This window comes from Solanum stenotomum, chromosome 1 (genome assembly GCF_019186545.1).
Source record: "Solanum stenotomum isolate F172 chromosome 1, ASM1918654v1, whole genome shotgun sequence".
Lineage (NCBI taxonomy): Eukaryota > Viridiplantae > Streptophyta > Magnoliopsida > Solanales > Solanaceae > Solanum > Solanum stenotomum.
Genome location: NC_064282.1, coordinates 12,997,354 through 13,025,247, shown reverse-complemented (window position 1 = coordinate 13,025,247; position 27,894 = coordinate 12,997,354). Strand labels below are relative to the sequence as shown.

The window sequence follows — 27,894 nt, the reverse complement described above, 5'->3', positions numbered from 1 at the left end:
GTGACACAAAAAATTATTGATTGATCTAGCAATAGCAATAAGTGGAGATCTTTTTTCACTCGATAATTGAACATCAAAAGTCCAAAAAAATTATTAAATTAAAATAAAATAATAATGACATATTTGACATACGTTTTATTTAATATTCATTTAGTTAAATTATTTATTTTATTCTCGACCAACCTTATAATGTTTTGTTGTTTGAATGGAATTTTTTCTTTAGAGTCAAGTATTTATAAGTAAAAGGCTAGATTGAGGAAAATAATAACATATCAAAATTTAGAATTATAATTATTCGAACGATATCAAATATTTTTATTAATGTCAAATAAATTGAAAAAGATAAATGTATTCATACAGTAACATAAACTTGATGTTTATATTAACTTGTGTCACTAATTGATCTCAATAACAAATTTTGTAATCAATTGAATATAGCTAATTAATATATATCCATATATTGCTTAAAGATGATAAATTGATAATTATTGTTGATGCCAAGTAAATTCATATGATTTGGAGAAATAAAATATGTAGTGTTATTAATTAAATAACATATCTCATGAGTTTGGTTAAGTTTATTTTTTTCAAGACCAAAATATTATTGTCATAATTATATATATTTTTTTAATATATCTCTTTTTAATAACCCATAAGTTTGGTTAAATTTATTTTCCTTGATATTTTTAATTATCTTTAACTCATCATATTAATATTACATCAATATTTAACTTTCTTTTAAAATATATAATATTAATTGAAAATTTGAATATCAACATGGTAATTAATAAAAATGAAAAATTAATAGAAATTTTATAAGAGTTATTTAAAATAATTTAAATAAAAAGATATTGTTATTTATCTTTTTTCCTAATTTGACTTTCAAAGATACTTTTAAAAAAAATTAAAATAGTCAAACATAATCTACTTATTAGAATCACTTTTCAAATTAATTAGTCAAACACAAATAATTTGTTTTCAAAAATACTATCCAAAAAATTATTTTTAAAAATAAACAATTTTTAACAGTAATGTTAAACAATTTCAAATAAACTCTAAAGAAAGTACAATGATGGCTGTAATTTTATTTTTTAGAGAAACATCAAATATACTCTTAAATTTTGCGTAAATTATTAGTTTCGTCCTCAAATTATTGACAGCCTTAAATATACCCCTCTACTTGACTAACTAAACTTAGATAAACCCCGACACACTCTCGATATGCCACATGACATAGCAAATGGTCTCAAACTTTTATAGGAGTATGAGGCTCTTAATAAAAATCGAGAGAAGTATTGAAAATATCCTTAAACTTGACGAGAATTTAAAGGTGTATTTTACATTTATTGCAAGATCGGGGGTGTATTTAACTTCAATTAGTCAAGTAAATGAGTGTTTTTAAAGCTAACAATAGTTCAGAATTGAAACTAATAATTTACATCAAGTTTAAGAGCGTTTTCGATACTTTTCTTTTTTTTATTAAAAAAAAATATAAACTCAAATCCCAATATAAATCCCCCCTCCTTCTTGGCACATTATTCACATCCCCCATTTCCTTTCCCCTTCCCCTCCCTCTGCTTCTTCTTCTTCTTCTCTTCCAAAAAAAAAAAAAAAAAATCTCAAATTTCTCCATTTTCAATTCTTCAAGAAAATGAGGATTCGAAAACCCATACCCAATTCACCATCTTCATCTTCATCATCGTCGTCATCTTCGTCTTCTTCGTCTTCCTTGTACACCTTCTCTTCCCTAACCGATAACTCCTTTGCTTCATCCATAGATTCATCTTCCTCAACTTCAACTTCTTCCTCTGTCACCACTGCTAGATGTCAAGGCCTTGATCTGCTAGTCAAGGCCATTCATCAGGTTACTGATGGTTCTGTTGTGGGTGTCCCTTACATTCAGAAAAGGGTCATCACGAGGAGGAGGAGAAGAGTTTTGAGCTTTGAAAGGTTTTTTATAGCAGAGTGTTTTGAGAAACAGGATGATGGGGTGAAGTGCAAAGATGGGTCGTTGCCTAAAAGACAGCAAAGGAAGAGATTGAAGACTGTTCCGACTAAGTATCAAGATTCAGCGATGATTCAGTCATCAAAGCCGAAACCCAAAAGCCGGAGACTTCAGAGATCTGCTAAGATTTGTGAGGGATTGGGGTCGTGAAACTGTTTTTCTCTATTTTGATTCTCCTCTTTTTCCGAGATCTTAGATGATCTTGTTCTCTCAGAGGTATCAATTTGATATATAGTATTTTTGCTTTTTTTTTGGTGGATGGGTAATTTTTCTGTTTTGAATTTGTAATGGAGTATTTTATAGTGAATTTTCTATCAATGAAGAAATGGTGAAAATTGAAAATTTTGGGGGTATCAGATTCTGATCTGACTTGTGAATCTTTGGATTTCATAGTAGCTACTCAATTTTTGTATTCTACTAGATTTTGGATTTATGAAATTGGTTAGTATCCCAAGGTGAAATTTTGAAAGATTTTCTTGAGTGTTGGTCTATGGTTTTAAGGAACTTTTTAATTCATTGCTCAAAAAGTCTTCTGTGTTGGAGATGTTCATCTTATCAATAGTGAGCAAGTTCAAAACTTTCTGAGCTCATGTGTCTATGGTCTAATTCTTGATTTCTACTCTCGATATTCACAACTTGTAGTTGAGATTCTGATTAATTTGGATGGATTTAGGGTGATGTAGCTTGTCACTTTACTTATTTATGGCTTGCTTAGTTTACTGTTTCGCTTCCATTGATCTCGGATGATGAAGCTTGATAATGGCAGATGTTAATCTGATAGGTAAGCTAGTGAGTTTCGTACACTCTATCATTCCTGTGGTTTTATACTGGGCATGTTGTTACTGTTGTTGTTGTTGTTGTTGTAAGCTAGTGACTTGGTTTAGCATTATGGTTATCTTTCAAATTACTCACGTGTGAGGTGGTAAAGTCCAAGCTGAGGCTAAATTCCCAGTAGACTCTTGTATTTGGATTTTCAAAGCTTTACAATTTGAGTTTCTGGCAATGAAACAACTGCTTTTTGCTTAATATAAAGAGTGTGTCATTTCTATATTTTCAAATATGTTGAAGGAGCTTAAGATAGAACAGGTTTTTGAGGAGTGAGACTGAGTCATGAGCTGAAGCAGCTGCTCCTGGCAAATTTAATCACCCCTCTATTACTAAGCACGTGTTTTTCATATGACAGTGGTGTTTGGGCCAGTTTGGGCGCAACTCGACTAGTCCACCACCTGCTACCTCCTACAGGTACCAGCTAACTTATTCTATATACCAAGATGTAAGACATTTTTTGGTACTTCTCTATATACCAAGATGTAAGACATTTTTTGGTACTTCTTGTAGTGGTCTCCCGTGATTTTTCATCCCGCTTCAGTGACTACTAGGCCACCTCCTCTGGGTGTGGCAATTGTAAGCACTTGTCTTCTTTCTTTCTTCTGTTTCCTTTTGTCAAGCTCTTGTAGAAGTGAAAACACTATAAAAGTTTTCTGCTAAGAATTGCTTTAGCCTATGACTGTTATTAAAGCAGCCAGGACAGTGGGAAGCTCCTTGGCACTGGAAGATGAAACATGTTTAACTCAGAATAAATAGCAGAAGAGAGGTTTAGTCCTATGCACCAGATGTTATCTGTGTCGAGAAAATAAGGAATCAGTTGAGCACCCTTTTTCTCCTCTGCAGATTTGCCACTGTTGGGATCCTTTTTAAGTATTAAACGTATTACGTTGGTGATGCCTCGTTATGTAAAGGGGTTAATGGAAAGTTGGCAGTAACAGGTGGTTCCTAAAGAGTGAAAGCAGATATGGAGGACTGTTCCATTGTGCATTTCTGGAAAGTTGGCAGTGGCAGTTTGAACTGCTTACAAAATTTGTAGTGCAAAAGTAGTCTACTGACTACTAGTAAGTCTGAGTCAGTATATGGATTTCTTAGACTTGTTAGGAAGGAGTTTATAATAGGCTGCCTGTTCTGAACTTGATAATTTGTGCCCTTTTCTGGACCATCTCGGTACACTATTCAATAAAGCCTTTTCCTCATCAATAGTGAGCAAGTTCAAATTTCTTGAGCTCATGTCTTTATGGTACAAGTCCTGATTTCTACTCTTGATCTCCCAAACTTGCAGTTGGGATTCTGATTAATTTGGATGGATTTAGGGTGATGCAGCTTATCGCTCTCTTAACTTATTAATAGCTTGCTTAGTTAACTGTTTTCTCCATTGATCTTTGATGATGAAGCTTGATAATGGCAGAATGTTGTTTCTAATAGTTAATCTAGTGAATAAGCTTAGCATTATGGCTATCTTTCACATTTTATTGTTGTGTGATTTCGGGAAGTGCAAGCTGAGGCTTAATTCCCAGTAGACTGGTATCTTGATTTCTAAAGCTTTTACATTCCGAGTTTCTGGCAATGAAAGATCTGTTTTTTGCTCAATATAAAGGGTATATAAGCGCTTCTATCTTTTCAAATATGTTGAAGGGGCTTAAGATAGAACATGTTTGAGGACTGAGTCATGAACTGAAGCAGTTTGTGTGGATCTCAACTAGTCCACACAACCTGCTACCTCCTACAGATACCGGGTAACTAACTCTATATTTAAGACATTTTTCTGTACTCGCTGGGAATTATATTGAACCTCTCGTGATTCTTTTATCTCGTTTCATTGATGCAACTTTCAATAGTTGGTTCATATTAAGGTTCAAATTTGTTAAAAGACGAAAATCAATCCATTTGAATGAAGCTCAAATATAAGAGAGGCTTGCTATTTAGTTAGATTTGCAATCCAATAATTGTAAGAGTTGAATGTCAAGGCCCATAAACTACTAAAAACTAAAGAGGTCTCCAACTGATCACACATGTTAAACTTTCCAATTGGATCCACTATATAGTATATACATATACTAAATGAACCATATAGGAAATAAAGTCATAATTTCTTCTCATTTTATACAAAACTTATAAATATTTCAATTATCGATTCACCTTTACTATATGCTTAAACATGATCGCACTAGGGTATATTAGAAATCTCAATGCAACCATTTAAAAAGCTTTTAATTTTGTAATAATGGTAGAAGTGGTCTACTAAACTTTAATTAGTTCAAAAAAAAAATATTCTCCAAGCCAACATAAAAAGTTAATACTATAAATAACAATCATGACAATTGACAAGAATCTTTTTATCTTGACATAACCAACAAGTCATCATTTCTAATTATAAACTGCAAATTTTTCTTTAATATCGTTATTATAACTGTTACAAATTAATGGAAGAACCGCAAATAATGGTTATCCTTTAGTAATCCCCCATTAAACTCTTCCTAAACCTGCATGCCATTTCCCTCTTTTACAATACAATAAAGCCATAAAAAATTCATCAACCTTAAAATAAAAATAATCATCCCTTCTCTTTTTTTCATCTAACACATTTTTAACGGCTAGCCAAGGCGGTGAATTTTCTAAACCGCCATGGCAGCCTATTCTAACGTCCATCAACCTTCACCAGAAATCTGATTAACGTAATCTAATTTGTATAATCATTGTTGTTGTGAAAACTTTCTTACGCTATTTGTTATTGTCGTTAAAAAAAATAATTAATTCTTGACGTACGTATCTGAATATCTGAGATGGGAGATATTAAGGTTACTCGTGCAAATCAAGAGAAACATATATCTTCATCATCGTCTAGTGAATTATCAGATCAATGCGAGGAATTACAACGTTTAGAGGATGCACCACCTTTTTGGAGGAACCCTAATAAGAAGTTATCAAAGCAACTTTCCATGTGTGAGATTCCACGTGACATTGCATGGGAAAAACGACGTCGTCAATTTCTTCATCAAGAGAGGAAAAAGAATATTATTGGAAATACTCAAGACGTTGATGCATATATAACTGATGAGGATTTGAATGAACTAAAAGGTTGCATAGATTTAGGATTTGGATTTAATGAAGAAGAAGGGCAAAGGTTATGTAACACCTTGCCTGCACTTGATCTTTATTTCGCGGTGAATCGTCAGTATTTAACTAGCCCAATCTCTTCACCGGGTAGCAATAAAGGGTCAATGTCATCTCCGGGTTCATTGAATTCTCTCGGAGGAAGGTCATCCTCTTTTGGAAGCCCTAGGAGTGATCACGTTGATGCATGGAAGATTTATAGCCCAGGTATTAAATTGTGTGATCATTTTATCTAAAAAAATGAACGTTATATCGTATAGTGACTAGCTTTATTTTTATTTATATCTATATATTTCATATAATATAAATGTTGTGTAGGTGATGATCCTCAACAAGTTAAGACAAAGTTGAGGCATTGGGCGCAGGCAGTGGCTTGTTCTGTCAAGCAGTCTTATTGAAGTTGAAAGGGTGGTGATGAAATTAAACACCATGTTCTGACTATGTTTTCTATTGCAAGAAATTAATTTCCTCTTTCATCGTATTAACCAATCCAGACCTCGTAATGAAATATAGTCATGACTTTTGCGGATGGACTGAGACTCATGCGCCAAATGATCAAACAGAGCTACATAGTTTTAGGCGGTCAATTTCACCACTAGTTATGTTGATTCTCAATTTAGTTAATTGAGGCAACAAGGATTTAAGTTACATACAGTATTGATATGTAAATAATTTTATTTGCTGTTGGTGTATTTTGACCTTTATTGATGAATGCTTCTCCTTTTTTCTTAAAGAATTACCAATTGACGTTTATATAGATGATTATTTGTTATTGTTATTTATTTGATTCGATAATGTAAAAATAGCTTATTTTCCCTATTATTAATATCCAATAACACTTGATGGAAGAGACTAACTGATAATGAAAGTCACGGCTAATATAATTTGGGAAAAAATGACAAATATATTTCGAACTATCATTTGTTATACTTTTAGGATGTTGATGTCCTTATTGTCCAAATTTCGAGGTGTATATACCTTTTCTATTAACGGTGGGACACGTGTCACAATTTAAAATATTTACCCGATTTTTATTAAATTTTTACTCATTATTAAAAGATCCACCCATATTAATTAAAAAACCCCGCCCAAATAATATAATACCCATACCCAAATTTTAACCCAAAACCCTCAAAACACTTCTGCATCTTTTCCGTTTCTCGACCTCCGAATTTTGGTCAAACACAATAAAATCATATTTCACTAATATATTTGTATTTTTAAAAAATTATTAATTTATAATATTAATGAGACACCCTTCGGGGTGGCCCAGTGGTTTGGGCTTGGGACTTCCATGTTGGAGGTCTCAAGTTCGAAACCCCTTGCCAGCGAAAGCAAGGGGTTTGCCTTCTGGGTCGAGCTCGTCGCACCAGACTTACCTAGTGCGGGTTACCTCTCCTATGTGGTTTGCGAGCTATTGCATAGGAGCGGGGGTTTTACCCTGTGCGCACCCAAAGGGTAGCGGCTGCGGGTTTCCCTTGTCATAAAAAAAAAAAAATATTAATGAGACCATATATTTATATATGAGTCTTCTAAAAATATATTATCTTATTATGTTATCGAAATGAGTGATTTTTTTCAATGAACCAAGTTAGAACCAAAAAAAAATAAAATATTATTTTAAAAAGATTATTAATTAACCGAATATTAATTTAGAAAAATTAAAGCGTACACACGTTAAAATTTATATTTGGTGTAAAACCCCCTAAGCGTATTCGGCATTTTGAGGTTGACTCAAAGTCAAACTTGCAAGAACCCTTGCTCTTTTTTTCCTTTTATTTTGGCAAAACCCTTGTTAGGTCTCATTGTATAAATAGCAGAAGTTTCTAGCGAAGCCTAAAGTAGAAGAAACATACTAGTACTATCATCTCTCAGTTATGGCTCCTGATGCTACTGATGCTCTTGCAGGTTTTGATTCTTGTTACTTCTTTTTCTTGAAGTTTACTGCAAACATGTTGTTTTTTAATATATGTGTATGTTGAAATTGTTTTGAGCAGTTAGAGAAAAAGTTAATAAGTTTCTGAAGGCGGCTTGTTCAGGGGATATTGAGCTTTTCAAGAGTAAGTTTACAATTTCCTGTTTTATTTTGGGGGTTTCAGTTAATGCGATGCTATATAGTGTTGATCATTGTGAAACAGAGTTGGCAAAGCAACTGGATGGTGGAAAAGGGTTGGCTGGTACAGTGGCGGATGTGAAGGATGGTAATAAAAGAGGGGCATTGATTTTTGCCGCAAGAGAAGGCAAGATTGAGTTGTGCAAGTATTTGGTGGAGGAATTGAAGGTTGATGTCAATGAAAAAGACGATGAAGGTATTTTCTAAGCCACAGTAATAAATTTGTATAGGCACACAGTAACAAATTTCTACAGGCCTAGTGGTCAATGGAGTGGTTGAGACATGTGATAAGAACACTAGGTGATTCTTCCCATCTGTTCTAGCATTGGTGTTACCTGGTACATGTTGCTGGTGAAAGATGGTAAATATCCCTTGGAATTAGTTGAGGTAACATGTACCATTGGAAATTATATGTTTCCTTGTTCATACAAAAATATTTGACAACATTGTGGTGCCTCACTGCGGACAATTCAAATATTTGAGTAGTCTTTCAAGAAAATGATATGATAGATGAAAATATAGTACATAGAATTAAAGTAGATATGAAGATACCTAATAATTGAAAGACAAGTTCTATAGAATAGTTGTGAGACCGATAATGTTATATGGGAATGAATATTGGACTTATGACGCTCGACTTGTCAACAAAATGAGAATCATAAAAATGCCAATGTAAAATTAATGTGCAGTCATACAAGTTCAGTTAAAATTAGAAATAACCACATTATGCAGTTAGTACACATCAATAATAAAATGAGAGAAGGACTTTTGTAATGGTTTGTATATGTCCCTATGCAGGCCCCTAAATGCACCTATGTAGGTGTGATAGTATGATGATTGAAGTGCTAAAAGGGGACAAGGTAAAACTAAAATTACAAGGGTGGGAGTTATCTCAATTGACCTAAAATATCAAAGAATCGATGCGAACTTGGGAATACAAAACAATAGATGCAAATAATACCTATAAGTAGTACTATTTCAGTGTGGTCAAGCATATGATTTAGGGACCCTCTAATTTTGAAAACCCTTAATTTGCTTTGAAAGAAAAATTATTCTTCAATATAGGAATGGTGGACTCAAATACAACGGAATATATGGAGGATTCACATTATTGCTCCCAATTTATTTGATTTTGAGGCTCTTATTGATTGGTTGTTGATTGATATGTGCTGAAAGTGATATTTCTGTAAACTGATTTGAATATGTTGTTCATCATAGGTGAGACTCCTCTTCTTCATGCTGCTAGGGAAGGACACACTGCTACTGTCCAGTACCTCATAGAACAGGGTGCAGATCCTGCAATACCCAGCGCCTCGGGGGCAACAGCTTTGCATCATGCTGCAGGAAATGGTAGGTTCTTCCTCTTTGTTAATAGAAGTGATTGAAGCTTCTGTTTGTGCCAGGGAAAGATTCCTGGGTTCATATGCATTTAATTGCCGTAAGTTTTTGGCTCTTGTACACTGAACTCTTCTATTTAAGGAGTTCCACATTTTTAAATAAAAATGTTTGACAAACATGCCAATATATATATATTTTTTAAATTTTAGTTGTTTGATATTAATTGATGGAACTTTTGGGGGATAGAAATTGTTTTGGATGTTAGGAATATGAAAGAGAAAATTGTATTGAGATTGAGAATTTGTCATATTATATAATAAGCAAATTCCCTTTTTAGCAAAGTTGACATTATTATTGAATCACCTAATAATAGTATAGTGACCCATATTTTGGGATTAAAAACTAAGAACTAAATCCCTTCAACGATTTGGTCAAAGTTCTTATCATAAGCTAATAAACACAGATCAGGCAAGGAAATAAGGCTATGATCAGCAGTAAGAAGCAGAGATGGATAGGGCGGGGTTTGCTATGTTTTCTATTTGCTTCACACTTTTCGGCCTTTCAGGTCACATTTATACTTTCAGCTGTTGAAAACTGAACTTTAGCCTCTATTTTGTTGGAACATCTGACGTTTCTTGCTTCATCACCTTTTCTTTCCCTTCCCTCTGTCAATGCTACATCATTTGTTCTCAATTGATGACTTGAAATAACCCTAGATTTCTAGAGCTTCAAAGAGCTGGCATAACTCAAGAACGTTATCTGATATTGTTATTTATGCAGGATTGAATCACTTTATAAATGAAGATGTAGTAAGGAAGCTGTCTGATACTTCTGTGTCTCATTTGTTTGTTCTTCTCTACTGATGAAAGTGTATCACTAAGACGATCAGTCTAAGTTAACTGTACGAGGAACATAAAATTTGGGTTGTTGGTCATATAACTAGCCTTTGTTGTGTTCATAACAAACACATTATGAGACATCTTCATCTCAAAATATCATAATTGGTAGGAAGATTTTTTTTCCCAAGCTGTTGAAGCTTGAAGATAAGCAAGACTAGTTCTGCAGGCTGGAAAAAGTCCATCTTCTCCTCCCCAATCCCCATTATACCAAAGGATGCATGTGCAGTTATATTTCCCCTGGATAAAACTTTCTTGTTTCTAAAGAAAAACTCTAAATGGCTGGAATCTAAGAAAGTGAATCTAGCTATTTCAGCAGCCATGTTCATTGTAGAGTATAGCTCTGTTGCTATTATAAGCTGCTCCCTCCATTTTTACTTTGAACTCATTCGTTTTACTTGACATGATGAATAAGAGGACAATTGAAGATAGCTGTTTCTTTACACTAAGTGACGGAAGTTTGATGGGCTAATACTTGGATTTCGTTATCTGATAGATGAATCTCAGAGAAGTGTATTTTTCGGCTTGATTTGAATTTTTGGGGTTGTTTATAAATGATGCATGAATGTTAATGAAGACTTTAGAAAAGAGATCCACGAGTAGAAAATGTGCTTGACTGGAGAACATGCATAATTGCATGCAATTGAGTACTCACTATTACAGAATTCACAAAGAGGCAGACTGATAGCCTGTGGGGATCTCTGCTGCAATTTTTTAATCATCATAAGCCTATCGGTTCTGCCACATTTTTTCACTTAATCCTAACATTTTCTTTTTTTTCTTCTCTTCTAAGTAGTATGAATGTGAATGGTGGGGGGTGTCAAGAACAGAAGCACATGTGAAAGGAAATTCCACAAATTCTCCTGAAATATATTTGCAGAATTTTGTAGAGAATCATATTTTGTAGATTCTTTACCTTTTGGTTTATCCCTTGTATACGTCCAACTTGGCCATGTTTATGAATGAAATACTTTTACCTTATCCAAAAATAATAATACTTGCAGATTTATTTTCCTTGTTGGTACATAGTCTGAATCAGGGATCTAATCATGTTCTGATGGATATCAGCAGTTGAGATCGTTCTGATGGATATCAGTAGTTGAGATCGTTCTGATGGATATCAGTAGTTGAGATCTTAGTGTCAGCTTTAACTTCTCTATTGGTAAAACAATGAGAGAAATCAATCAACATGTCATTCCTTATTGCTTTATTGTTATTTATTGTGGTGTTGATGTGTGTAGCTACATGCACTCTTCAATTTATTTGTACTTCTTTACATAGAGTGACACTTCATTGTGCATTGTCTTTCTTTGCAGGACATGTTGAATTGGTTAAATTGTTACTGTCAAAGGGTGTAGATGTTGATTTACAAAGTGAGGCTGGAACACCGCTTATGTGGGCTGCAGGTTTCGGCCAGGAAAAGGTTGTCAAGGTTTTGCTGGAACACCATGCTAATGTGAGTGCTTTGTTACCTGTTTAAACCCCTCTTTCTCAATTTAACAGTACCAGCCATTGTTTAACTGTTCTCTTGACAATATAATAAAGCCATAAAAATTTCATTAACCTTTAAAAAAAAAATCATCCCTTCTCTTTTTTCGTCTAGCACATTTTTAACGGCTAGCCAAGGTGGTGAATTTTCTAAACCGCCATGGCAGCCTATTCTAACGTCCATCAACCTTCACCAGAAAACTGATTAACGTATTTGTATAATCTAATTTGTATTATCATTGTTATTGTTGTTGTGAAAACTTTTTTACGCTAATTGTTATTGTTGTTGTTAAAAAAAGTTAATTCCTGATGTACGTAGATGGGAGATATTAAAGATACTCGTGCAAATCAAGAGAAACATATATCTTCATCATTGTCTAGTGAATTATCAGATCTATGCGACGAATTACGGTTCTCTTGACAAAGTTGATAAAGTGGAAAGCAGTTGCATGGTTTTAGTATTTCCTATATAACGGCTTAAAGCTTCCTAGTTGGTCACTCAGTTCATTGTGGTTTTATAACAGGGAGAAAATTTTCAAACCTTGCCGTCACCCTTACCGATAAAAATTTCACCCCACCCCTCCCCTTCAAAAGAAAAAATGAGTCAGGCCACGTGAGGAGGCATGTTGGTAAATAATAGAAGTATCCCCTCTCTAACATGTAACAACTAAAGATTTTAGATGAGGTGGTTCCACAACCAAACAAATCCTTGAACAGGTTTCTTGCATTGATGTATTCAAAAACCGACCAATTAATAGATGTTAAGATGTTACTTTTTCCCTTTTGCCAAACAGTGTAGAGTTTCCATTCCCAACCTGCCCACTCTTCTTTTCTCACCCCCTCTCCTCTTTTCTTTTTTCTTTTTTCTGTATTTGATAAAAATAATTAAAAAAATTTTTGACTTGACTATCTTCTTTCATGCTTTTCTGTTTCAGTTAGGGTGTGTTCGGTATGGAGGAACATATTTTTGGGAAAATGTTTTCCAATTTGTTCATGTTTAGTTGGTCAAAACTTTTAGAAAATATTTTCCTTGGGAAAATAAGTTGTTTAAAAATGAGGAAAATGGCTTTCTTAATGAAAGTAAGAAAAATAAGTTCTACGCGCGGCATTCCACTTTCCTCTCCACCCTTCAATACACCTCATCTTCACCCCCACACCTCTGTGGCCCCATCTCCACTTCCACTTTCCTCTGCACCCTTCAACACACCTCATCTTCACCCCCACACCTTTGTAGCCCCACCCCCACCATCCAACCTTCATCTCTCATAGTATTTGTTTAGATTGTATATAAGTAGTTTTAGGATAGTATTTTTTGCTTATATACCGAACACAAGAAAATAATTAAGAAACCCATTTATTTTCCTAGAAATGATTTTCGGAGAGAACATTTCCTTGCTACCAAACTCACCCTTGGTTGTTTTTCAATGTTTATGTTGCGAAAAAAGAAGTTAGCTTAGATATATGGAGAATTGTCCCTGTTTGTATCTGGTGGACAACTTGGAAGGAGAGGAATGTTATAGATGTTTAATTCTCTAAAAAAGGAATGCTATCGATGTTTTGATAGCATAGAGAATAGTATGCAAAAGGTTAAGCTAAACTACCTTTTGTTACTATGTTTTTGGTGTAATCAAATCTATTCAAATGATACTATCTCCATAATTGATGTTCTAGATTCAATTTAGGTAGGAGTTAGCAGGATTTTGAAGTAAAATTTTGTAAATATGGTTTTCAGTACATAGGTATGTACTGTTTGTGAGAAATATGTGAAGTTACCCGTTCCAAAGAAAAAAGAGTTAGTTTAGATATAGTATATACTATATATAACAGTTTTTGATTAGTTGATTCAACTAAAGATAAATTTTTCTTTCATAAGTTTAATTAGATCAATTATATAATGCAAACGAAAAAAGGAGGAGAGATGGAGGATTGTCCCAGCATGCATTTGGTGGACAATTTGGAATGAAAGGAATCAAAGATGTTTTGAAGGAAAGAACAACAATATTCAGAAGATAAAGATAAACTGCCTAGGTCTTTATTATTTTTGGTGTAAGCAAGTAGTAATAGGAAATTCTGAAGATGTTTCTAATGTTATTGACTGGCAGTAACTAAAAGATCTTAGGGCTGTTGTAAGTATAAATTTTTGGAGGGGAACTACACATTGATGTAGTATACCTGTGGATATATAGAAGTAAATGTTACCTTTCTCAAAAAAAAAAAACAAAAATATAATGCAAACAGCCCCTGATTGCATTTTTGACTTGTTAGAAAGGGCATGTGTTGATAATATTTGGAAAAACCCAAGTCCTAGATTGTACCCCCCCCCCCGCCAATTTTGATGCATTCTTCTCTTCTGTTGAGGATGGGTTTGTGGTGTATGTGTGTTTGAAGATAATCTTTTGAAAAAATTATACTCCGTCTGTCCAAGTTTATGTGATGTAGTTTTACTTGACACGGAGTTTAAGAAAAGAAAAAATGACTTTTGAAATTTGTGGTCCAAAATAAGTCATAGATATTTGTTGCTATAAATCATTTCATTAGGTATAATGGACATTTTAAAGTGAAATTGTTATTAAAAATAGAAATGTGTCTTTCTTTTTGGGACCAACTAAAAAGGAAAGTGAATCATATAAATTAGGACAGAGGGAGTATTTCTATTTGTTCATTTGGCCTAAAAAGTTACTTTGTGCAGGTTCATGCTCAAACAAAAGATGAAAATAATGTCTGTCCTTTGGTATCAGCTGTAGCAACTGATTCATTGCCTTGCGTGGAGCTGTTAGCGAAGGTCAATAAAATTCTATTTTTTCATTAAGACTGCTCACTGCATATATTCATTAGATTGTTCTACTTTTTCGCTTTATGTACATTAAATTGCTGAATCCAATTGAGCATCCCAAAGAAGTTGTGTTGCAGAAAACATATAGTGCTTTTGTGCTTTTGTTTGATGTATTATACTATTATCATTCTGCACTTTGCTATGTGTTGGAACCATGCAAAATTTGTGCTAAGATTAAACCACAAGAAACTGCTTTGATCATACAAGAGCTATGTGAGACTTGGCTCTATTACACCTTAGAGGTTTTCTTTCCTGAAACTCTCAACTTCTATTCTGCTTTTTTTATCCTTTTTAATATTTGTTTGAAATAAGTTAAGGTTAAACATACTTAAAAGGATAAAAGAAGGCCTTGAGAGATGCCCCTAGAAAATTTAACAAGTAAAACTGCTAAAGATAAAAGGGGAAAATATTCAATTGTGTACATTCAGTTTATTACCAGCATTAGGTGGTGAAGGGTAAAGGGGGTGGGTTCATTATTCACCGAGTTTCGAACTTTGCGCCACTGGTCCTAGGAAATTTCTCGGTTATAGAAAAAAACTATTACCAGCAAAACTAACATATTTTAACCTCAATTTCACAGGCGAAACAAGCCATTTAAAACACAATGTTACAATATATAAAGTTTAGTGACGAACTGTTTGGGACTTAAATTAGACTTCAGCTTTCAGGTTAATCTAAATAGGTAATTCAAACATTTCTTTTCAGTGGATGCTCATCCTTTACAGTTTTATTATCTTGTTTTTCGATTTTGCTTTATGTTCCTTTTGCCTTTCTGTGGAAATGGGTTCCTAAAAGTACTTGAGGAACAAAGTTTAATCTCCTCTGCTTGTTAAATCTGCAACAGTTGTTAATGGCTCACATCCATGTTGCATTTATTTCAATGATTCTCTTTTAATTCTTTCTTTTTGTTTCTGAGATGTAGGAGAGGTTTTGCTTAAGAGCTTTATGACTGGTTAAGCCCAATATATGAAAAAATTTCTTGACCACATAGGTTTATGAATTTTGTGCACCTTACTTGTCGAGGCATAAGCCAAGGCAAGAACCCAACCACCTTTGTCAACACAGACCTTATTAAAATATAAAAAGCGAAAGCATACAATTCGGAGGGAGTTTAGATAGTAGATAAACACATAAAAGACGCTCAATATTGCTTAATTAGTTTTGATCCAATAAAATAATGTAATCAATGTCGTAAATAATGTAATTGCAAGATAGGGGTGCTTCCTACTACTTATCTTGGTCTACCACTTGGAGTAAGGACCAAACAGTTATAGGTTTCGATGATTGAAAGGGTAGAAATGAGATTTGCTGACTGCAAAAGAGATGCTAAAAATATCATACTATCTTGAAGGAGTGGGAAGAGTTCTTTGGGTATGTATCATTTAGGGTAGGTGATGGGAGTAGGATAGGTTATGGAGATACAACACCTCCGAGAACAAGTAATTGAGCACTACATTTACAAATATGTATATAGTTTCATGCCAAAAGGAGATGTCAATTCAACGAATTCAAAGGGTCCAAGGTTAAGAAATTCATATGGAATTGAGGATTTAGGAGGAACTTGCAAGTTTGTGAGGTCATGGAATTTCAGTCTAGGTAAGACACTTTAGAAAAAAGTTATCCACCAGCTAGCCCGTGATATATAGAAATGGGGAGTGGAGAATAATGGCATCTTTTTGTGAGGCCCTACTATTAGAAATCTCTAGGCAGGGAAAAGTACACTTCTCCAAATATTTGGTGTTCCATTTCATGTGGCTATCTACAACGGTTCTTTGGCGGTTGAGAATTTGGGGAAGGAGGATTACATGTGTCAGTCGGTGCTTCATGTGTAGAAGCTTTGCTGAAGATGTGAATCATCTTCTTCACATTATCTGTCTTGCTTGTGGTGGGAAATACTGTGTTGGTTTGGTCTTTAATGGGCGCTGTCAGGCATGGTTAGACATTCAAGACCCACATAATTTTTTTTACTCTTTACTTTGGAGATTTGATTTTTCTTTAAAAGACTTGGGCATAAAAGAAGATGAGGTTTTGTCAACCGATCTATAATGTTAATGGTTGGCAATGGTGATTGAAGCGATGGTAGAGAAAGTTTTTTTTTTTTTAAAAAAATCACTACAAATAAATGTGTTTAATATTGAATTAGTTAAGAATTAGAACTTGATTAGTATATAAAAATAAAAAAATGAAGAACACTGATAATCGACAATGGCAGTAAATGACGTTGAATGTTGAAAAAAAATCACTGCTAATGACTTCAATTTTCTTAAACTAATTAAGAACTAAAGATTAACTAGTATTTACATATTCTGAAAAAGAAAGAAAGAAATGTATTTAAAAAATCAAAAATTCAAATTTTAGAGAATTTTCAATGTGGCTATGACATGGCGCTTATGTGGTTTTGATGTGTCAATGATGTGGCGTGTGTGTAATACACTTGCCAATTTAGGACTGGTATTATATTTTTAGGGTGGTATTAATTCACTTCAAATATATTAAGGGGTATTTATAGTTGAAGTGTTAAGTAAGTTATGCTGCCAAGTTTAGGTTTTTTTTTATGTATTTTCTCTTAATTATTCAAGATGTGTGTTTTTGGCCCTTCATGTGAAAATATGTTATATTTGACTATTTACAGAATTACATTACCATCAAGTATGGAGTAACAATTCAAATTTAACATATTACATCAGTAATTAGGCAGTGAAACAATTAATAATTATGTTGAATTTGTGAATATTCACAAGCAAAGGGATTAAAAATTACCCAATTCAATCAATTGAAGATTTAATGTGCTTAGTCAGATATCATAGGGACCAAAATCAGAATTTATCAATAATTGAGTGATTAGAAATGCTATAAACCCTAAAAATGTTTCGAGAAAAGAGAAGTTAATGGAATTGAAAGTCTCGAGTGTTTGGTTCTACTTGGAAAGAGGAGTCGGTGGAGTCTCGATTGCTGGGTGGCCCAGTGGTTTGGGCGTGGGAGTTGGGACTTCCATGTTGAAGGTCTCAAGTTCAAAACCCCTTGCTAGCGAAAACAAGGGGTTTGCCTTCTGTGTTGAGCTCGTTGCACTGGGCTTGCCTAGTGTGGGTTACCTCTCATGAGTGGTTTGCGAGCTATTGTATAGGAGCTGATGTTTTACTTTGTGTGCACCAAAGCGTAGCGGCTGCGGGTTTCCCTTGTCATAAAAAAAAAAATAGGAGACAGATAATATATGATCATGTTGTTCCCAAAGAATTACTGTTTATCAGCTCTTCTTTGATCTTCCTTTTTTATCCTATGATTCCATTTGAAGTTGTGCATGTTCTACTTTTAGACCCTTGAAGATACAGAGTACAACTAGCACATTTGGTTCTCAATCCAAGATGCTGGAGAAAACATTGCTTACATATTCAAAGATGGTTTATTGTGTAAAACAATCTTTTCTATCTACTTATCCAAAAAGGAAAAAAGAAAGAAAATTCATGTTCTCCCTGAAAAGCAATTTTTGCATATGCTACACCAGATTGGAACTGTTGTATGTGGGGCCATCTAGTTCACTTATTGGAACTGTCTTTTTCAATTTTTCCACTTTGGTTTGGATTTTGCTATGTTGCTTGATTAAGCATGCCATCTGTCTACTCAAGGCTTAACTTCTTTTATGCTACCATACAGGCAGGGGCTGATGTCAATGTTAGGACTGGTGATGCAACTCCTTTGCTCATTGCTGCTCATAATGGTAGTGCAGGAGTCATTAACTGCTTACTACAAGCTGGAGCTGATCCTAATGCGGCTGAGGAGGTAATTGAAAAGAAAATCTAACGGAATATAATTTTCTTTATTATTTCACATATTTTGGAAGAAATTTCCAAGGACTCCTTTATAATGTTGGAAAGTTGATTCCAAATTATTTTAGTTTTATTTTCGTGTCTTCTGTTTGTCAAGCACATGTCAATTATATTCCTTGTTATCACTTTTGAGTCTACTACCTCTTATTCTCTTTCAGATCCCTTGTAGAATCTAGGTACCTTGGCCATCTTTTCCCGGGGTTTTTTGAAGTTGAAGATATGTTCGTAAACCCGGACTTTTAGAGTGGGAACTTAAAATCTTAGGGTTATGGATCAGTGGTTCATGATTTTGTTGAGAAAAATAATTCTATTTTGACTTCATAAGCATATCACAATTTTTTGTTCTGAATATTTCTGAAATAAATAATTTTCAAAAATATACACCATAAACTTGTTGTATTTAAAAATAATCCTTATTGAGTTAATTCAATACTTTCACATTCTCCAATGTAATATCTTTTCATAGAATATGGATCAAATCTAAGTTGCTCGGACTCTTCACTTTTTGTTCCACACCCGTGTCGACACGACATGGGTGTGGGATCCGTGTCCGATTTGGTCAACCGATTTTGGGTACTTTGACCAAAACCGATGGGGAAAGTCTGGACAGTTTTAATGATTTCTATAATCAATACAAAAGTTGAGGTGAAATTGAAGAAAATGGAATACCTTTTATATAAAAATTTCTATGTCACTCCGTTTCCTTTAATCTCCTTCCAGGATTCTCCTCAAGTTCTCTACATAATCTCATAATTTAGGTTTTATAACTGTATTTTTAGATATTTTAATTATTTTTAGGCAAATCCCCGCACCCGTATCCATACATGGATCCATATCTCCGAATCTTAAAAATTAGATCATGAAGGATCCGACCTCTAGATCTGCACCCATATTGGACACCTGCACCTGAGTCCAAGCAACTTAATGTGGTGTCCAGGTTACACCATTCTCCTTATTGTCATTTTGTTACGTAGTAATGAAATCTCTCTTTTTACGACCAAAAAAACCTATATCTACCAGGGTGTAAGTTTGTTACCCCGCTCATTGTGCTCACATCCACACGCAAAAAAAAAAAAAAAAAGAGGAGAGAAGAAAAGACATGAATCTTATAATACGGACTGTAGTCTGTCTTGCGTCTAAAGGTGAAAATCCCTTCTGCTCCACTGTTGAGCATTAATGAAGACTACTGCTGCGATCCTCACCATTTTGGAGATGAAAAGCTCTAGAGAGAGATATCCGGGACAAATAAGAAATACCTGGCTGAAAAGGGGAATGTCAGTCATAAAACATATAAAACCAAGATTAGGGTTTAGGTATTTTACTAATTGTGGTTTCTTAATGACCTTTTATAAGAAATTGTAAACCTGGTCATTTTGTTGTATAACAGTCAATCCGATGGGTTTTCTGGTCCTACTGGTGGATTCTCCGGTTCTGACAGGTTTTCAGGTAAACTGTGACCTGTTTCTTTTGGGTTGACAGATCAACTGGTCTAATCTGGGGTTCAGAACATTTCACTGAAGAAAGTGTAGGGGGAGTACTTAGCTTTGCTGGATCAGACATGGTACCATGCATTCACTATTAGCAGAACTAAGATTTAGTACTATAAGTGCATTATGTAATGTGTCTGCGTAACTTTCTTTCAGCTTACCGTTTGCTGAAGGCTGATGCTCAATTGTGTCATGCTTTCAGGATCATCATTCATTATGGTGAAAACCGACATCTCTACATAAAGAGTTGGTGTATTATGCGTGATACCACTATAGATGTGACTTGAAGTGGCCTGGGAGTCTTCTTTTTGTCCTTGTCTACTGTATCTCTAACTTAGTATATGTGATCCATTCTGTTCTAATTCAACGACTCGGTGTCTGTACTTAACATATATTCGTATGGATTCTCCCTGGTATTTTGAACTTTCTTCTGGGTGAACACAGAGCTTCAATCATGAACTTTGTTAATTTCTGAACAAGTCGCTGGAAAAAAAATCTATTAGCAATTTCAGCAAGGACTGTTCATTGATACCGAAGTATTACTTTTGCTATTTCTACAGGATGGTACCAAGCCAATACAAGTTGCAGCTGCAAGCGGCAGTAGGGAAGCTGTTGAAGCTTTATTGCCCGTCACAGAACGGATTCAGAGTGTTCCAGAATGGAGTGTGGATGGAGTGATTGAGTTTGTGCAATCTGAATATAAGAGAGAACAGGTACTTAATTTGTGTTTCTGTAAGATAAATTGCTGCTGATTTTGGTCTTCTGTCAGTTGCTTGCAAATATTGGAATTAGCTCGGTGATTATTTCCATCCATTCTCATGCAAATTTCAGCTTCTTTTTTATTTGTCTAAACTGTGATGATACCAGGAAACAGCAGAAGCTGGGAGGAAAGCAAACAAGTCAAGAGAGCCTATTATTCCAAAAAAAGATTTACCCGAGGTCTGTTATTAGTGGTCACTATTTTCTTTTTTATGTGTGAACTTTGGGTCATTCCGTTATCTATTTTTACATGAAAAGTATTAACTACCTCCTTCTACTGTTTCTTTTTTTTCATTTGCCTTTTTGTATAATGTCAATAAGTGGGAACCAAAGTAAACCATTTCTGAAAATGGAAGAAAGTGAGCATATATATTTCTTGTGTGTATGTTATCTTTCAATCTTGATTTCTTCTGGTGAAGCACTCTTGAAGACAGACTTAAAATACTTCCATCGTGAATATGACAATACATCCAATTTAGGCAACAAATGGAATTTGATTGTGCGAGTATATGTAGTTAAAAACATAATAAACACTGCATCTGGGGGCATGAAATTAATGTCTTCAATAAGTCCAATGAACAATGTTGTGGGAACAGTTCAATGTTTGCTTATGGTTCTGACCCAGTTAAACACTTCCTAGCGCTTCAAAATGCATAAAGTTTCTCTTATAGTCAGTTAAGTCATAACAGTGACGTGGTTCCAGACTTCCGTTTCAGCTGGCTTCAAATTGCACAGAGGATCAATATCTTTTTATACTGTGTTTTACTTATGTCTCTTGTTCATTTGAAGAACCTCAGCATGGTCAACATCTTGTGTTGGAGAACCAGTTTACAGAACAGTGCTAAATATCTTTCATCAGCATAATTAATTGGTTTATAGGTGAGTCCTGAAGCAAAGAAGAGAGCTGCAGATGCAAAGTCGAGGGGAGACGAGGCATTTAAGAGGAATGATTTTGCTACAGCTATAGATGCTTATACACAGGTACCTATTAGTCTTATTGAATTCCTCCTGAATTCCCAGATCTACCCCTTCCTCAGTAAAATACTTGCAAAAGGGAAAAAGAAAGAAGATAATGATGAGAGGAAGTAATTATCTTCTTCATGGTGCAAGTATATGGCTTAGAGACTAATTATGAGTGAGGATGCATCACTTACGAGGCTCACTTGTGTTTGCTAATAATCTGCAGGCAATCGATTTTGATCCAACTGATGGCACTCTGTTTTCCAATAGAAGTCTTTGTTGGCTCCGCCTGGGTCAAGCTGAACGTGCCTTAAGTGATGCCAGGGCCTGCAGAGAACTTAGACCAGATTGGGCAAAAGGTTGTTATCGGGAAGGTGCAGCTCTACGTCTATTGCAGGCATGCCCTTCTTCTCCTGGAGTCAAATTTTGCTAACCTATATACCTATATTTTCTGATATTCTATTATTTCATTTTCAGAGGTTTGAAGAGGCAGCCAATGCTTTCTATGAGGGTGTACAGATCAACCCTGATAATATGGAGCTCGTAACTGCTTTCAAGTATGCATGTTGAGACTTGAAGCTCTTCATTTAGCAAATGCAGTAGTTTCTATATCCAAGTTTTTCTCATTGTCGTGTGGTACTAATATGATTGCAGGGAAGCTGTTGAGGCTGGTAGAAAAGTTCATGCCACAAACAAGTTTAATTCTCCGTCATCCTTGAGTTAGAAAGCGCATAATAAGAGAGAACAAATGGTCGCTTCTTTTATCTGGGCGATAGTTTTTTCACTGGAGCAAGTTGATTATGGGGCATGCCTTTATTGGGTAGTTCCAAATGGATTATTTAATCTTTTGTTCTGTTGCATCTTCAGCAATTTATAGACCAACAACATGATATAAATACTTTTAAGCTTTCTTATGTGTTAATCCTGCAAATCTCAAGGTTTCACTTGTGAGTAATTTCAAAGTCATTATTTTTATTCTGTTTAGGGCTTGTTTGGAAAGCCACCTGGTAATTGGAATTGGTGTTATTACACTGACCTATTTGTTTGCCTTAGTGTAATTACGCTGTAATTAAACATATATTGTTTGGTTGCACTAGTGTAAAAGTTTAATCATAAGGTTATATTGAATTTGAAAATAAAAATTAATTATTTAAAAATAACAAATTTATATTAGACAAATAATTAGGTCCTTTATAAATGATAATTAATTGAATATTTAAGATATATATTGTCTTTTGAAAATATGTTAATTATGTTTATGTTCTTGACTAATATTATAAAAAATAATTGATTTATATTTTTCAATTTAGTATATTCTAATTAAATTAATCGTAAACACTAAAGTACGGAATTTCGATAAACATCTTTAAATGCATGTTTGACAAATAAATTAATATTATAAATTTTGACAAAAAAATTATCTATTAAGTCTTAACTTAAAAAAAATAGCTTGCAATGTAAAATATTGAGTCAATACTCTAAAACAAATAAAATTGAAATTATAACATAAGTTCTAAATTTAAAATTAAAAAAAAAAACATAATACTCTTATGTCAATTATATCTTGCAACCAATCAGAACCGTCAGTGTAATTACACCATTAGTCTTTAATTGGAGGATGGTGCTTGGGTTTTACAAACTATAAAAGGAACGGTAAGGTTCAACCTCCTTTGTTTCTCTCTCTCTCTCTAGGTATAGGAAACTATCCATTAATCATATCTATATATAAAAGAGAACTTTAGGCCCGCCTACGTGACGCCACCATAAATCAGAATTCCCTGTTAATTTATTTATTTCTAAAACTAGCCTTCCTCTTTCATGAAAAGTTACGACTTTTATGAAAAGTTGTGATTTTTATGAAGAGTTGCGACTTTAATGAAGAGTTGCGACATTTATGAAAAGTTGTGACTTTTATGAAGAATTGTGGCTTTTATGAAAAGTTGCAACTATAATGAAGAGTTGCGACTTTTATGAAAAGTTGTGACTTTTATGAAAAGTTGCGACTTCTATGAAAAGTTGTGACTTTTATGAAAGGTCATGACCTTTTTGAAGGGTTGCAACATTTCCAAATAGTTGTAACTTTTCTGATAAGGCACAATAAATATTTGTTCAGACTACTCTTTGTTGTTTATAAATAGAGAGATTTTCTCTCATTTTAAAACAATGAAAATTCTGAACCTCCTCCTCCTCATCTTCTTCTTCTTCTTCTTCATCTTCACAATTAAATATTTGTGTAATTTGCTCATGTTGAGTCGCTCATTGAAAGCATTGCTTCTATTACAGATGTTGGTATGTATTTTTACAATCATTAATTTATGCTTACGTTACTAAGGATAAATGATAAGATGTAATAATTTTCATTTTTCTTTACATTATTAATGTTTGTTACTACGTAATCTTGTATGTAAGATAATATAGTGTTTTAATTTTAATGCCCGATAGGTTTTAAGTATTATTTTATAAATTCTGTGATATTTCGCACGGATAATTTTACTAGTTAAATAATAAGTAATCTGATTACTATATAAATATTTGCGTGCATCAATTTTTTGCTCAGCAAAAAAATGGACGATTTAGATTGAATTACGTAGGTATGTTTGAATATGATTTGAAATCAGATGGATAAAATTGAAGTTTTGTTTGAATATGTAATATGAATTTCTTAAATTATATTTTCTTTATTGTAAAATTTTACAAGTCGTGAAAATTTTAAAAAGAAATAATCAACTTTTTTGTATTATCTTACGAAATTGGCAAACTATAATTCATAAACAAAATATCAAAATTTGGTGTGACTAAATTATACCCAATATTTTACGCGAATAAGAGGATATGTGTTTTAAAGCTTAAGCTTGCTGATTAATTGTGTATGTGGTGTTTTATTGTTAATTATGTTACATAATTAAATGCAAAGTCCTAGAAAATAATTTTTAAAATAAGAAAGAATTGATTGAATGCAAAGTCCTAAATTGATTAACGTGAAAGATACTATAGTGATTACATAATGAACTAATGTTTTGAAATACCCTGATCCAAGGATGAGAGATTAGATTAAAATAATAATAATTATATCAATGAAAATAATAACCTATAACAACTCTATCAGAAAAAAAAGCTTTACAATAATTATACTTTATTCATATATTTCTCATGTAATTATCTATTCGATTACAGATAACTATACAATTGCACTATATTTTCTTTCTCATTCTTCCAATTAAGAGTATTCATGTTTTTAATATAATTAATTTATGTGAACATGAGTTGCACGTTAATATCGAGTCAATTAGCAAGTAAAAGATGGTCTATAAGGTATCAAAATTATAATTAGATACTAATTTAAAGTACAATTTAGAAATTAATACAATTTGACATTTCAGCTTCGATTAAAATGTTGTAAACAATTTAATTGCACTCATATCAAAATGGATGAAAACATCATCACTGAAGTTTCAGAGAGATAGAATCAAATATGAGCCAATAGATAAACCACATAAGTGAAAAAACAATATCAATAAAATGAGACATACATCATACATGAGATTACTGGTATTGATAAAGTTTTTTTTTTGGAAATTGAAACTATTAAAACTGATAGAAGTTTTTTTTTTTTAATTAAAACTATTGAAATTGATAAGTTTTTAACCAAGTATTATTGGGTTGTCACTGTTTGTACCCTCCACATCTCCAGGAATCAATTCAGCTGGAAAATCACCTCTAAGAATCTGAACTCTGAATTCAATCTTGCTAGTGCTGCACTCTGACAGTTCAAACACAAGTCCATCCCCTTCCCTCAAATTGTTACCATCCACAAATTTTCTCCATCCCGTGCTAATAAATTTATAAGTAGATTTGGCTCCACCGTAAAACAAATTCCACTTCTTTCGACCACAAGTAAGAACTACAGGGACTCCAGCAGAAGGAAGCTCTTTGTTCATTTTCTTGGGTAAGTATTGTCAAACAATCAAAGAAATTCAGTAATATAAAAATCATGAATCCAGAAGAACACAAAGCTTCCAAATATATATATATTAAAACCTAAACTTTAAGCCTAAAATCTATGACATCTAATCTTAAAATTCAACATTGTAAATAATTTTTTTTTGTGTTTTTTCACTTGGTATCCGATACAGAGGAAATGAGATCTCTATAACTTGAAATTTTTTTATTTACAAAAATTAAACTTTTTAAATCTTTTATGTTTAAAAAATAAAGATGTATAAAATTGAGAATCTCTCATAAAAAAGACATACAACTAAATTTTTATGTAAAGGGCTAGAAAATCATTCCTCTATTCAATACCCATATTCCCAATAAATTGGATCCACCTCAAAAAGTCCACATTGGTGTAAAAAGTTTTCAAAGACAACATACTCATTACGAGAATTCTGATTAAGGATGATCGTCATTATTACAAAGAATCATCTTTAAGCAAATACTGAAAATGGGATGATTTATATAGAATGTGGAGGGGAAAACGAGAGTTACCAAATTGTAGGTAGGTTTGAAGGCGCTCTTAGTGAGAATTATATCAACGTACAATTTTCCAGAAAGTGGCCAATATTCATCATTATCAATTTCCGAGCTACCAATGCTTTCCATCATGATGGATGTACTTTTCTGGTTTGAAACACATTAAAAAATCAAAGAAGAATATAAGTTTTTAAATTAACATGGGGTGTCAAAAATCAGAATAAAGAAAAACAGAAATTTGTTAAGAATGATTGAAATGTGCATTCATGTCGATTGATTAAATGATTGGAGTTCTTGTTATGGTTTTATTTTGTGTCAAAGAGTACACAAAAATCCTAGAACTGTCGAGAGTGGCTAGTTTGAGTTTTGGGAGTAGGGGGTAGGGTTCCTAGTATTTTCGAAAAATAACTCAAGTACTTTTTTTTTTGTTAAACACCTATTCCTATTTACTTCTTTATATAATATTATGCACCGTTACATATAGAGGTGGTCGCATTACTACTAGCACGAGATTATTCTAGCCTAAAAAATTATAGACTCAAATTATATAACGACTTATTAAAACTGGTAAAAGTAATTATTTCTTTGTCTTCTTTTAAAGTTTTAACATAAATAACGTGGGCTTCTGGTTGTTTGGTTTTGGAGTTTTAACACAAATAACGTGAGATATTTGCATGTTTACATAGTTTTTAACACAAATAACATGAATTCTACTTGTTTTTGAGTTTTTAACACAAATAATGTGGGTCTCTTGAGTTTCAAACACTGAGAACGTGGGATCTCTTTGGCTGCTTTCAATGTTTTAACACAAATAACGTGGGGTCCATATCTTCTTTTGAAGTTCTTAACTCAAATAACGTGACTCTTTGCTTGCTTTCAAAGATTTTAACACAATTAATGTGGGGTGGGGATGGGATGGGAGAAAATAGGCAATCATACTTGTTTTGCCCTAAATTCATTTTTTCCCTCTCAAGTCGGCCCCATTGCAAGTAGAAAAGATGTTGAATAGATTAAAGGCAGGACACAGAGCTGGAATTTGAAATTGCATGCCTTCGAACGTCCAAAATGGGTCGTATACATGTTGTATACAGAAATATACATTGATATACGAACTAAGTGTTGAAATACAGGTTGAAAGCAGAGACGCAGGTGTACAGGAGTTCAAAAATGGAATATATACGTTTGTATACACTAATCTGCAGGTTCTGGACGCCAGTATACAAGGATATACAGCAGTATAAGAAAGTTGTATACACTGTATAAAGGCAGAGGAGAATGGGCCAAAGCCCTCCTAAATTTCAGCAGCAGATTTAATTTAAATGGGCTCTAGAAATTTGAATTTGGGCCAAATGCCCAAATTTGGCTTAACCTCTTCTTTCTTTGTTTCATTTGTTTTCTAACTAACCGTTCAGTTAATTTGGTTTAATTTAATAAAATTCCTCAAAAGATAAACTATGTTCTTTATGTTAGTTTATTTGAACAAAGTTCCTTAATTTTATTGAATATCTTTAAAATGGTTTTCATACTTTAAATAACCAAATTGGTTTAAATTGTTGTTTTAAAATGAATCAAATAAATTCTAATTTATGTAATTTTGTTAAAATCTTAATCACTTGCAATTTAATACAAATATTTCAATTAAAATCTTCATTTCTTAAAAATTAAAAATTGTTTTTTGTTTAATTATTTTTTCAAAGTTAATTAAATATTGTAAATTATTTCTTTTTTTATGTTAAATCATTTTTCCAAAAAATAGTCAAATATTTAATTTAAGTC

General features: G+C 33.3%; 4 protein-coding genes across 8 annotated transcripts; 3 read left to right on the top strand and 1 right to left on the bottom strand.

Moving 5' to 3' along the window:
• The first annotated feature begins 1,576 nt into the window (after positions 1-1,576).
• Positions 1,577-4,033, top strand: LOC125852004 (uncharacterized). 5 transcript variants are annotated; one of them, XM_049531752.1, is made up of 5 exons: positions 1,577-2,221; positions 2,679-2,786; positions 3,189-3,247; positions 3,344-3,409; positions 3,528-4,033. In XM_049531752.1, exon 1 carries the CDS (start codon positions 1,652-1,654, stop codon positions 2,153-2,155), a length of 504 nt encoding a protein of 167 aa, XP_049387709.1. In that variant the 5' UTR covers positions 1,577-1,651; the 3' UTR covers positions 2,156-2,221; positions 2,679-2,786; positions 3,189-3,247; positions 3,344-3,409; positions 3,528-4,033. The 5 variants fall into 5 exon arrangements, with proteins under 5 accessions (XP_049387709.1, XP_049387719.1, XP_049387698.1 ...); XM_049531762.1 differs by having other exon boundaries at positions 3,525-4,033; XM_049531741.1 differs by having other exon boundaries at positions 3,506-4,033.
• Positions 4,034-5,578: 1,545 nt separating this feature from the next.
• On the top strand, positions 5,579-6,399 carry LOC125861016 (uncharacterized). Its single transcript, XM_049541105.1, has 2 exons — positions 5,579-6,154; positions 6,266-6,399. The coding sequence occupies exons 1-2, from the start codon at positions 5,617-5,619 to the stop codon at positions 6,343-6,345; spliced, it is 618 nt and encodes a 205-aa protein (XP_049397062.1). The 5' UTR covers positions 5,579-5,616; the 3' UTR covers positions 6,346-6,399.
• Positions 6,400-7,709: 1,310 nt separating this feature from the next.
• Positions 7,710-22,674, top strand: LOC125861001 (uncharacterized). Its single transcript, XM_049541080.1, has 13 exons — positions 7,710-7,855; positions 7,945-8,007; positions 8,086-8,256; positions 9,279-9,410; positions 11,611-11,750; positions 14,472-14,564; positions 18,267-18,392; positions 20,487-20,639; positions 20,794-20,865; positions 21,565-21,666; positions 21,872-22,042; positions 22,123-22,202; positions 22,300-22,674. The coding sequence occupies exons 1-13, from the start codon at positions 7,825-7,827 to the stop codon at positions 22,367-22,369; spliced, it is 1,404 nt and encodes a 467-aa protein (XP_049397037.1). The 5' UTR covers positions 7,710-7,824; the 3' UTR covers positions 22,370-22,674.
• A 2,612-nt stretch (positions 22,675-25,286) lies between these two features.
• On the bottom strand, positions 25,287-26,271 carry LOC125861026 (B3 domain-containing protein Os04g0386900-like). The gene is made up of 2 exons (XM_049541117.1): positions 26,135-26,271; positions 25,287-25,599 (listed from the first exon to the last, which is right to left on the bottom strand). The coding sequence occupies exons 1-2, from the start codon at positions 26,248-26,250 to the stop codon at positions 25,287-25,289; spliced, it is 429 nt and encodes a 142-aa protein (XP_049397074.1). The 5' UTR covers positions 26,251-26,271.
• Positions 26,272-27,894: the final 1,623 nt, after the last annotated feature.

Bases quoted from the DNA above. Each gene is read 5' to 3' on its own strand.
- LOC125861016 (XM_049541105.1), top strand. From the start codon at position 5,617: ATGGGAGATATTAAGGTTACTCGTGCAAATCAAGAGAAACATATATCT. The intron at 6,155-6,265 runs GTATTAAATTGT...AATGTTGTGTAG, and splicing joins ATGGAAGATTTATAGCCCAG to GTGATGATCCTCAACAAGTT.
- LOC125861001 (XM_049541080.1), top strand. From the start codon at position 7,825: ATGGCTCCTGATGCTACTGATGCTCTTGCAG. The intron at 20,866-21,564 runs GTCTGTTATTAG...ATTGGTTTATAG, and splicing joins CAAAAAAAGATTTACCCGAG to GTGAGTCCTGAAGCAAAGAA. The intron at 22,043-22,122 runs GCATGCCCTTCT...TTTCATTTTCAG, and splicing joins CAGCTCTACGTCTATTGCAG to AGGTTTGAAGAGGCAGCCAA.
- LOC125861026 (XM_049541117.1), bottom strand. From the start codon at position 26,250: ATGATGGAAAGCATTGGTAGCTCGGAAATTGATAATGATGAATATTGG. The intron at 25,600-26,134 runs GGTAACTCTCGT...GATTGTTTGACA, and splicing joins TTCAAACCTACCTACAATTT to ATACTTACCCAAGAAAATGA.
- LOC125852004 (XM_049531734.1), top strand. From the start codon at position 1,652: ATGAGGATTCGAAAACCCATACCCAATTCACCATCTTCATCTTCATCA.